At 41.1% G+C, this 11,725-nt stretch overlaps 1 protein-coding gene across 1 annotated transcript in view; it reads right to left on the reverse strand.

The window, feature by feature from the left end:
• The window catches only part of LOC121858960, a 71,966-nt gene extending 60,885 nt beyond the window's left edge, over positions 1-11,081 (reverse strand). Inside the window, exon 1 of the mRNA XM_042355617.1 lies at positions 10,920-11,081. Within this exon, the coding sequence (XP_042211551.1) occupies positions 10,920-11,081 (162 nt within the window). The remainder of the gene's footprint in view (positions 1-10,919) is intronic.
• Between the last annotated feature and the right edge of the window lie 644 nt (positions 11,082-11,725).

The raw sequence follows: 11,725 nt of genomic DNA on the forward strand, positions 1-11,725 counted from the left end.
TTTGGTAGATGCTGCTCCAGAATGTTCTGAATATTGGTTCCTTGAGTTTAGGTTCTGTAATCTTCTTGCCATTGTTGTCTATAAGGTAGCTGCTCTCCTCTGAGTTGGTTCCCATGAGATTTTTTATTTTAGTCCAAAAGGCTTTTGGGTTTCTGTAGTCTGCCTGTGTGTTGGCTATTAGCTGGTTCCATTTCTCGTCGTGTTTTAATTTGCATCTCTCCAATAGTTCTTCTTTAAGGTTTCTATATAATGCAGTGATGTGTGGACTCCAGCCATATGTTTTTATAAATTCATGCAAGTTGGTGAACCTGGTTTGGATGATTTTTTCTTCGTGTGTTAGTTGTACATATGGTAGTGTGCGGTATGTTGTTTTTGGGATGTTATTTTCATGGCTATTGTGATTTTCGAATACCAGGTTTCTAAGGCAGTATCGATCTCGTTGGTGTTTTTGTTGTGGAGAGTTAATGTTTCATCTGTGTTGAGAGCTGTTTTGAAACTTTCCCAGTTAGCTCTATTAAATGAATATCTTGGTGTTGAGGGAATTTGTATTGGAGATGTGGAAATAGTTGCTATTATGGGTATGTGGTCACTGGTGCTGGCGGGTCCAGGTTTTATGTGTGTGTGAAAATGATGATGTCTGTTTATCAGAATTATGTCGGGATTCCCAGAATTTCTCGGTGTTATGAATGTCTGAAAGTCTGGGCCTAGGTGTGTAATGCTGCCTTGCTCAATTAGGTTGTGCAGTACTACTCCAGCGGGGTTTCTGTTGTGATGTCCAAGGGTTGGGTGTCGAGAGTTCAGGTCGCCTAGGAAGTATGCCGGGCTGTTTCGCCTGGTAAGTTTTAGGAGGTCGCCTGTCGGGAATATTGGTCTTCTGAATGGTAGGTATGATGTTCCTATTATTGTTGGTCCTTTGGTGGTGTTTATTTCTACTGCCAAGAAGTTACCTTGGAAGTTGTCAATTATTTTGTGCTGAATCGTTCGTTTTATTGCTATTGCTATCCCGTCATATAACTCTTCGTGGATATTTTTTTGGTAGACGTGATAATTAAATATTTTTATTTTGTCGTTGTCTTTTCGCCCGTGTGCATTGATAAGGATGATATCTGGGTCTATTGTGCTGTATATGTTAGTAAGTTCTGTTTTCCTCGCCAGAGTCCAGGCAAGGACGTTGTGTTGGATTATCTTTAATGGTTTGTTTTGAATAGTCGTGGATCCCGAGAACTTGGTGTAGGGTGTTTGCTGGCTCGTGTATCTCCTGGTGAGTGTCTATTCCTTTCCTCCTTTAATCCCGCTCTGATTTTCTTAAACTTAGTTATATCTACTCTTTCAATTTTGTTGTATTTGGTGTTTATTAGTCCTGCATTTATCAACTGGTCTATGTAGGATTCTTCTACCCTAACATCTTCGTAGGTGAATTTGACTGTGCCTTCCTTGATTTCCTGCAGTAGTCTATCATTTGTTATTGTAGGTGGTGTGTTGACTGAGTAGAAGTGGATACCGATCTCATTTCCTAGGTCTGCTGGCTGCACATCGCTTGGTGAAGATGGGGGGGGGGGCACGATGGCCAGAGTGGGATTCTTTTCTTGATTTCGCTTTGGTTGGGTCAGCTTTTGCAGGTTGTTGTTTCTCTGTTTGCTGAGTTGTGGAATCTGATTTGTGGTGTGGTGTAACTGGTTGGCTGATAGGGTCTATTTCCGTGACGTTTTCTTCTGTGACTGGTTTGACTGTGTGCTCCTGTGGTTTGGTTATTCCTAGGCTGTTCTCGGTGACAATTTTAAATATTTCTGTTGAGGGGGCGTCGTCTGGAAATTTTACCTCCGGCAGATTGTTTGCAGCAAACATTTCCCTGATCGTTTTTCCAAAGGATCCTGGTTTTGCAATGTTTTTGATGTGTGCATGAATAATACTGGTTAGAATTGTGAAAGGTAATCCTTCGCTCAGATTGAGGTATGTAGGTTGCATGTGGAGATTTTCTTTGGCTTTCTTCAGGACTTTGGAGATGGTATCTTGCAGCTTTGCAATTGCTGCATATGTCTTGTTAGGGTCTGTTTCTATCTTCTTATTTGTCTTTTCTTTTTCTCTCAGATTCCTAATTATTTCTTTCCTTATGGGACAGCGTGCTGCTAGTGTTCGGTGGTCCCCATTGCAGTTCAGGCCTTTGGGGTTATCTTTATTGCTACATTCTCTGAATGTGTGGCCCTCTGCTGTGCACTCGGAGCAGAACTTCTTATCTTTTTGGGGACAGTTTATTGCTAGATGATTGTATTTGTAGCAGTTCCAACAGGGTGTTATTGCGTAAAATTCCTCCTGCTCAATTTGTTGTTTTGACAGGTGGTAGTGGGAGATACAGAGGCCATTCTCTAGGGCTTTTTGTACCATGGAGATCTCTCCAAACCTGACCTTCATCATGGTGGGAGCACCAGGCATCAGCACCACCTCCTCAACTCTAGCCCATGGGTTCTTCTCTTCTCAATGTAGCTTGGTGTTTCTTTCAGTATATTTCTATCTACCCTATTAATTACTACGGATTTTTTTGCACGTAGTTGTGGTGGTATTACTGTTTCAAATCCCCGTTCTTTTAATTTCTTTGTTGAGTCGGCAGAGAGCATATTGTCTACATCCTTTTCTTCCAGGCACAGGACTATGAAGGAGTCCTTTGTTTCGATCAAGGCGGCGAATTTGATGTTTAGCTGGGCACATAGTAGTATGCCCAGTTCCTCCTTGCGTTTTTCGGATACGCCCCCCTGGAGGGAGCGTACCCGTATCCTGTTTCCAGTTGTCCTAGTCATTTGCTTTGGTCGTTCCCCGTGGCATCAGTCTTGTTGTGATTTTACGAAAGTTACAGGCACCCTACCTATTCCGGGCGAGCAACCTAAACCCAGGAATTACAGCACTCCCCACCGCCACTTGCTGGTCGAGTGGTCGTGGAGTGGTTCCTGTGTCACTCACCCAGAAGCCCCGTTAGGGGAACCTATTTCCCTATTGTTGATAAGTGCTCACTTATAGGCGTGAGCTTAAAGTGTACCTATTCAGGGGAGGGGTGGAGGATTAAGGATTGCGACCCCCTTCCTAGGTGGACCCGCACGATCACGGTTACCCAGGAAGGCTCGGCGGAGGGACGGGTTCTGCTCCTACCCCCTTTCGTGTTCACAATCTCCTACGGTGGAGGTGAACAGTTACAGGGGGGGACCCAAGGACGAATACACCTCTAGGGTGCAGGTCCCCAGGCCAGAGCGAAAAAGAAGGAAGATCAAAGAAAAGCAGCCACTGGTGCAAGTAACACCAGTGGGATCACGGTCCAAGTCCGCTGCAGAAAGCCGTTACAGATCTCCCAATCACGGCCGCCTCTGATCAGAAGTCACCCCTGATCAGTGGGGAGGCACAGAAAGGGCGTTGTCTGGAACGAGCTTCCCGGGTGTGTGGGTAATGGTGGTGAGGTGGTCGTTTTCGTTCGGGTCGTCAACGGTTAGAGACAGGCTGACCGGCTTTAGCAGTGGGGAGTCAGAAGAGAGGTCCGTTCACGGCGAAGGCTGGCTGGCGAATGTTGCTGGAATCCCCTTCACGGCGAGGCTAGGGGTATTTATACAAGTCTGACCGGAAGTGAAAGGCGCTGCTGATTGGTTGAGGTGAAAGGCGGTAAATGGCCAATCACCGCGCAGTCCGAAAGCGAGGCTTGGTCTGAGGAACTCGCCACGGGGTTGGCTGGAAAGCGACAAATTGGCAGATGTAGGGGAGAGTATCCACTACACTACCATTATCCATGAATAACTACACTGGACTGGCCATTTCACTCGCCTGGACGACAGTAGACTGCCAAAGCAGCTACTTTACAGTCACCTAACGAATAGTAACCGTAACGCCGGCGTGCAATTGAAAAGGTATTAGGATAGTCTTAAGACAAACCTGAAAAAGTGCCAAATCGACCCCCTCACCTGGAAGTCGATTACTCCACATCGTAACGCTTGGAGGAGCACCACATGAGAAGGTGTCAATACTTTTGAGTTAACCGACTGCAAACAGAGGCAGACAAGCCCCAACGCCGGAAAGACGCTGCCACCGCCCCTCCTGCACTAGATGTAGCCCTCCACATGTGCAACGAATGTGGACGACCCTGCAGGTCAAGTATCGGCCTCTTTAGTTACCTCAGAACTCACCAACCTAGGTGACAAACTTAATATCTCATATCATTGTGTCATAGCTGGATTATCGTCATACTCGATTCCGAGTGACAGCAAAGTAGTAATAGTAGTAGTAGTTTATGTACTACTCTCACGTCAAAAAGAAAAATGTGAAGTTACACCATTTCGCTTCAAGAAAATTGCTTTCAATGTTCCAGATATCAAAGTAAGTACTTTCTGTTTAATATGATGGGGGGGGGTTGTTCCCTTAGGAAGTAAGGTAAGGTTAGGTAGGTTTATCTGATTGGTTAGATGAGGTTTTGTTAGGTTCTGTGCAATGTCTTGTCATTTTTATTATTTAATATCATCCAAAGAACATCCGTGGAAAAAATGGATAAAATCGAAGTGTTGTAGTGATAGCAATCTGCTCCAGGATTACCAGATTTTCTTACTTACTATCATCTAAACAACATCTATAGAATAAAATGAACCAACTCAATCCAATATAAATCATTATAAAGACGCCCGATGAGACTGTCGTTCGTTTCTTGACATGTAAACAGACCATGGGCGGTCCTATATAGCAGACGATGTGAACCAAAGTACGGTCGCCACAGGAAATCCGACGATGCCATGATTACAGTAAATAATTAAATTATTTATTCGCCTGCAAAGCACAAGGTGACATGAAATTACTGCCATATGATAAGCGTTTGCAGTGTTTTAACCCAGTTATTTCCCTCGTGTTTTATGCCCGACCCACATACAAGTAATTTATGATCGAAAGATAGGCTAAAAAAAATTTAAAAAAAAAATACTACAAGGTTGTTGTTTCGATTTTATTACTCAGTACATGTACCGGACCCTTCATCCGGCTTCCGATAATCCAGCAAAGACCAAGAAATCGTCTATTTTCGAAGCTGGCAAGTATTTTCACAACTGGCGGCAAATGTTTTCAAAGCTGTCAAATTTTAAAATTGGTGGGGGTTGTAGTTTGCTAGTTCGCTACTTTGTTTTCATTTGATGGCACTATGGTAGTGTGCGCGCCTCAGTTTGGTGAAATTCCATTCCCCTTTTTTTCTGCTGTTTTCACTTTTGATATATGGAGGAAATGAAGAAAAGAGAAACTGATAAAAAAAAAAATTACCGATTCCCCCAGCCGTTGACCAATCACTGCGTGACAAGCAGGAACTGACCAATAGCTGATATCCATTTTGCTTCCCATCATGCCACCCATGCACACCTACAATGTGCTAGGTCTGGTAGATTAGGTAGGTAAGGTTAGGTTATGCTATGTTACATTATGTTAGTTTAGTACAGGTAGATTTTCCCAAAGAAATGAAGGTCAGATTCGAAGAAAACACCAAAATAAACCAGAAAAATAATGTGCTTTAAATTCGGAAAAAGTCAACCATAGAACTCTCTATTGATTTGCATTTTTTTTTTACGGGAATTAGCCCACCCGGGCACAGGTCAAACGACCCACAACGGAGCCTAGGGGCGGAAAAAAAAAGAATGGAAAGAAATTGAAAATATAGAAAAAAAGGCTATACTGTATTAATCTACACCACGAAGATGCCGGAAAACCAGCTTTTTAAAGTGAGACAGATTGTAAGAGCAAGGAAACACAGAAGAAGGCAGAGCATTCCACAGTTTGGCTGTGTGAGGAAAGAAGGAGGTACTATAACGGGTTATTCTCGTGTGACCGACATCCACAGAGAAATGGTGGGCACCGTTGGCAAGACGAATGTTACGAACCCATGGCCTTGCCGGCGGTACACAGGATGCCAAATCCACTGAACATTGCCCGTTAAAGTACCTGTAAAAGAGAGAGTTTTTATAATTTTTCAGACTTCGATTTCAAGCTTGTTTTTTAGGTTTTTGTTTTTCTTTCGTCACATTGGATTAGGTTAGGTTTACACAGTGGTGATACAATGACTAGGAGGTTAGTTGAGATCCTTCTGGTGTCTCTGGTTAGGTAAGCCATGTATGCTAGTAAGTGAATCATTACGTTAGATTAGGTTCTTGAAATTTTTTTAAAATGTATTTCCTCCACCATTGGGGGAGTATTCTTGATAAACTGAAGAATTTTTCTCCAATTGAAAAGTATTCTAACCTGACTCCTTAACCCAAACACCTGTTCTTAACTATAAAATTTCCTGTAATAGTTAGGATTGTTAGGATAGGTTTTATCAGATTTTGGTGTCTAGCATAACAAGTATGGTGATACCTTGGTTTAGGTATGCTGATGACATTTTATGTATTTGGCGTCGTGATTTAGATGCAAATAAATTTTTTATGTAAAGTGAATGAACAGATGCCATCTACCAAATTTACTTCAGAGATTCAAGAAGATGGGAACTACCATTTTTGGATGTACTGATTTACAGGATGGATAATGATTTTAAGTCTAGTATTTTCAGAAAGCCAACTAATAATATGACTTAGCTATGTGCATTTTCACTGAGATCTCAGTTTCCATATCTAACAGTTATTATTTTCTTCTATGTATATTAGAGCCATACATATTTTTGTCCTGAATTTATGGAAGATGTATATGAAAGAATTGATGCAATAGCTAGGTAAGAAACTATGTTATCCTTCTCATGTTCTAAACAAATGTAAGTGATAAGAAGATGCTTATATAGCCATTTTCATCCTGTTGATCCCTCACCACTAGCACCTTCTCCCATCCTGGGTGGAAGAATATGTCAGATTTGTTATCCAGCAGTGTGTGTGTGTATGTGTGGTAACATATGTTTATATTGTATAACTATTGATAATATATAAATATTCTAAAATCCCAAGCTCTATGAATTCACAATATCAGCATCTTCTAGATGCAGATGTGACATCCATCTCCATTTGGCATCACTTGTTTTATAAAACAAAACAAAAAATGTAGAGAAAATATTCCTAATTAATGAATAAGAATCACAGCACTGGAAAATTGTCAGTGTAGGTTCGTGAGTGAGTTACTCTTTAGTGTTGTGACTATTACGACTTGTTATACTTCACTGTGTCAAGTTACACAGAGGAGCTTCCATCCCTTGTTGAGGGATGGAAGTATCCACTATTTCTTGTGTTTCTCTTTATAGAGTTTTGGTTTATATATTAATAAAGTTGTATATATTTAGAGTAATTAAAACATAACTGTGGCCTCATTCATCAATGTTGTTTCACACAGGATGGTCCCTGGCCCATGACATGATGGTCCCTGGCCCAAGACATGACCGGCGATGCCAAGGCTTCCTCTACCACCAGGGCTTCCTCTTCCACCAAAGCTTCCTCTACCACCAGGCCAAGGTGAGCACTACTTCTGCTCTTACTATAACTAAATGGACAAGTATCTTTATTAATTTTTGTGTTAACTAAAGACATCATTAGTATCATGGTTGTACCTGTTAGTTGAAGAGCACAATTGTTCATAGCGGTTAATGAGAGGGTCACCATCGTTTCTTTTTTTTTTGGGGGAGTTCAGACTGTTTTTGGATACATTCTTTGCAAAGCATAAATGCTTATCTACTAGGAGAGAAGGAAAAATGTAGGAATGAGAATATATACAGTTTTCCTTCAGAATTTATGATCTCGCCATAAAACTCCTCCAGAAAGGCTGAAGGTCTGAACCACTAATGATGACAGGCAACATGAACCAGCTAAGCCAAACTTAATCATCTAGTGCTTTGGTGATTTGGTTGGTTAAGTTGGTTTCTGTGACCAATCGCCGTAGCCCCACAAACTGTTGCTGTTTTATAAGAACACTTGTAAAGGCACTACTGTAGGTTCATAGTCATTATTTAATCCTCTCCCACCTGTCAATATATAATGCAGTATTTGTGGTGAGTTTCTCCTTAACCTTTACAAAAGTTAAAGGAGTAAAGCAGGATGGAAGGTTAATGTGATTTATTTTCCAGGTAAGTGAAAGTTAACAGCTCCTCGAGGGACCGTAATACACCACAACACAGCACACTTCAGGTATGTGCAGGTCAGTTTTATAGCTATATCATATATTGTTGTTTTTGTATTTGCTCGGTATTCTTGCGTCTCTGCTAGTTGAGTAAGTTGCCTTTCCCTCCTGCATTGAAGATCAGGATCATGTTTGCTGTATAAAGTCACTCGAGAAATTTTCTTGATCCAGTGATTTTTCACATAGTGACTCAATCAACTTCCAGAACTTTGAATTCCTTTACATTATTATTACATGATCTTTTAAGTCATATTTCATTCCATCCTCATGCATCCTCTTAGAACTGACATGTTGTCCAGTGTTTCTTGTTATTACCAAAGATCAGGTCCAAAGTGTATCACAATCATTTTATCATTGTACTTTTTGCAATACTGAATGGGACAGAATCTGGATTCAGTCAGAGGTTGATCCTTCCCGGAATGAGAAAGACATCTCTTAGTTATCTGGTTCTTCTTTTAAGACATTCCTCATGTGCTGTTAGTTATTTGAAAGAAAGAATGTTCCTACTTAAACATTGTGTTTTGCTTTTCAAATAAAATATATCATGGTAAACTAAGGTGCTCCCTGGCAGGCATGAATTGTTCCTCAACATTGTCTTGTTCACCATAGACTTCAGTTCTCAGGCCACAACCAAAGACTAATACTTAAATAGACTTTATTTTTTTAAACTGAAGTTTGGAAGCATGTGACCTATTGTTTACTGTTAAAAATAATTAAGTTTAATGATAGGGCGCCATGTCTTAATGAATATTTATGTGACCAAGAGCATGTAAAATTTTCAATGTGGTTTTAAAACAATAATTAATAGTCTAAAATAACTTAACAATTTGTCACAATCATTTGTGCATGACGGTGTCAGGGAGCCAAGGTGAAAATCGCTGCTGTTATCAGCCGTGGAAGGATATCGTATGCTGCTGCTCTGAGACATAGTATTTGTTGGCTGTTTGATGATAACATAAGAACATAAGAATGGAGGAAACTGCAGCGGGCCTATTGGCCCATACTGGGCAGTCCCGTTTACACCCAACCCCTATTGCTCATATAAGCATCCAACCTATGTTTGAAGCAGTTCAGCGTATTCGAGTTAATGATGATATTTGGTAACTTGTTCCATTCATCCACTACTCTGTTTCCAAACCAGTGTTTACCTATTTCACGCCTAAATCTAAATTTGTCTAATGAAAAACCATTGTTACGAGTTCGCTCCTGGTTGGATAGTTTGAGTACCTTAGTAACGTCCCCTTTGTTTAGCCCTGCCTTCCACTTATACACCTCTATCAGGTCGCCCCTCGCTCTACGTCTCTCAAGGTTCCTAATGCCCGGGATTAGTCTTGTCATTCTCCTCTGAATTCTTTCCAAGGATTCTATATCCATTCTGTAATACGGTGACCAGAACTGAACTGCGTAATCCAGGTGTGGTCTCACAAGAGCAAGATACAGTTTTAGGATGACCTCGCTAGTCTTGTAACTAACACTCCTTTGTATGAACCCAAGTACTTTATTAGCCTTGTTACGAGCAAAAACACATTGTTTACTTGGCTTAAGGTTCCTACTTCTCATTACTCCTAAATCTCTCTCACAGTCGGATTTCTCTATGGCATCGTTGTTCATCTGGTGTCTGGTTTCCCTGTTAACTTAGAAGGAAAGATACAGACAGAGATGAATAATGACGAATAAGAGCACAATTGTATATCTGATATTTATAAGAATAATAGATTGAACTTTTTTAATTTAGATTTTATCCAATCGACCAAGATAATTATTAACTCCAGCTGTTCACCTTCCTGGTTTTGTAAGCACTTTCTTTCTTATAAAGCACAACTGGTAAGGTGCCATTTTGATGGTGTCATAGTAGGTGCTATTCATTGCACACTGCACAGAGAGAGGATCAGAACTCCACTGGGGACATTTATTATCACCCCATCATCCAAATCCTCAGGTTTGGCCGCTTTGTGCATCTCTCACTACACTGAGGCTGGTGGCCATGCCGGGTAGCTAGTTTGGGTATCGGGCCCATCCTCTAGTTTGGGATGAGCTGTGTGTGTACTGCTCCCAGCACCGCTCGCACCATATTGGGACTCGAGTGGGGTCAGACCACCACACTGAAATGTGTAAATTCACATTAAAAGACGTGATCCAATATTTTAGTAAAGCCGGAATGAAGCAGCTCCATACCTTCCCACCGATGCCTGGTGGTGGATGATAACATGTCATTTGGGTCGTAATTTAATATTCTTTGTTGTATCTGGTGCATAAGGGGATTTAATTGTGCCTTCAAATTGAGAAACAAGCTCTTTGCATATGTTACATTGTATTTTTTATGTAAAAATAGGTAGCAGCGATATCCCAATTAGGAATTAGAGTTTTCTGGGTAGCCAGACGATCATCCTCAAACCAGGAAAATTCCCTTATTCCCAGAATTATTTCCAGTTACTGGGAAAAGTTTCCGTGAGTCTAAACTAAGAACGAAATGCTGTAGGGGAAATGTGTATAACATTCTCAGGTCAGGTACATTATAACCAAGAATATTCGCTGGTGAATGGCGTGTGTAGTTCAGGATCTCAACACAGTTGGCATTGCATTATCTCATTTAGTTTCGATACTTATTCATTTGGAAGGAGACACCGGCTTTTTGAGGTGACTGTAGAACGTTTGTTTACCTGTATTTTATATATACACACTTATACACTGTAAACTTGTATGACGATTTTAAAGAATATCTATCTGCTATCTATCTCATTATTATGCTGTTAAGTAACACAGGTACCTACATTGTACTGCCAGGTGACACAGGCAGCTACCTAGTGGTGTTAGGTGACACAGGTACCTACATTGTGTTGCCAGGTTAGCTTATAGATGCGGGGGTTGGCGTGGATGGAACACTCAAAGTAGACATCATCTCCCTCCTTGATGCTCTGAGGCACCAGAGACAGTCCCAGCTGGGCCACGGCCTCGGGTACGTCTGTGGGAGAGATGACACACTTCTTCTGCATTATTACTAACAGCAGCTTCCTCTCTGTCTTAAGTAGGTTTTGGTAGCAATTGTGTTTCATATCTAGGATACGTTAGGTTAGGATTGGCTAGGTTTAGTTAGATTAGGGTTAGATTAGCTGAGAATAAGTTAGGTTAGGTTAGGTTAAAGCACTACTTGGGAACTATTTTGCTTATACTTAGTATCCAACTGACACGGTATTATACAATTATGGTACTTTTCTATCTACAGTATACATTTAACCTTAACCCCCTTCTGTAGCGTACTGTCACCTCTGTACTGCTACCTAACAACACTATGATAAGGTTTACTAGACTTTAGTTGGGATAATATTTTCATTCAAGTTCAAACACTATTCTTTCATTCTGTCAGCACCTCATATTATATACAGTGATGACGTTGACCAGTATCCTTGTTTGTTTACCCCTGAAAGCCACTTCCCTCATGGTGCAAGTCAACACAAACTCTCCCTTCATCCACTATCATTCATTCTCTTTTGTCATAAATGTTTCTGTAGTAATGTTCCCTTTCCACATCACGGTCCCAGGATATCCACCTGGCTTACTCCTGTCGCTCCATACAACCAAACATGACACAACAGTGGCATGGCCATCCCCCAAAACCAGTCGACTTCCTATTGTTCTC

Source organism: Homarus americanus, unplaced genomic scaffold, assembly GCF_018991925.1.
Source record: "Homarus americanus isolate GMGI-L3 unplaced genomic scaffold, GMGI_Hamer_2.0 scaffold8226, whole genome shotgun sequence".
Lineage (NCBI taxonomy): Eukaryota > Metazoa > Arthropoda > Malacostraca > Decapoda > Nephropidae > Homarus > Homarus americanus.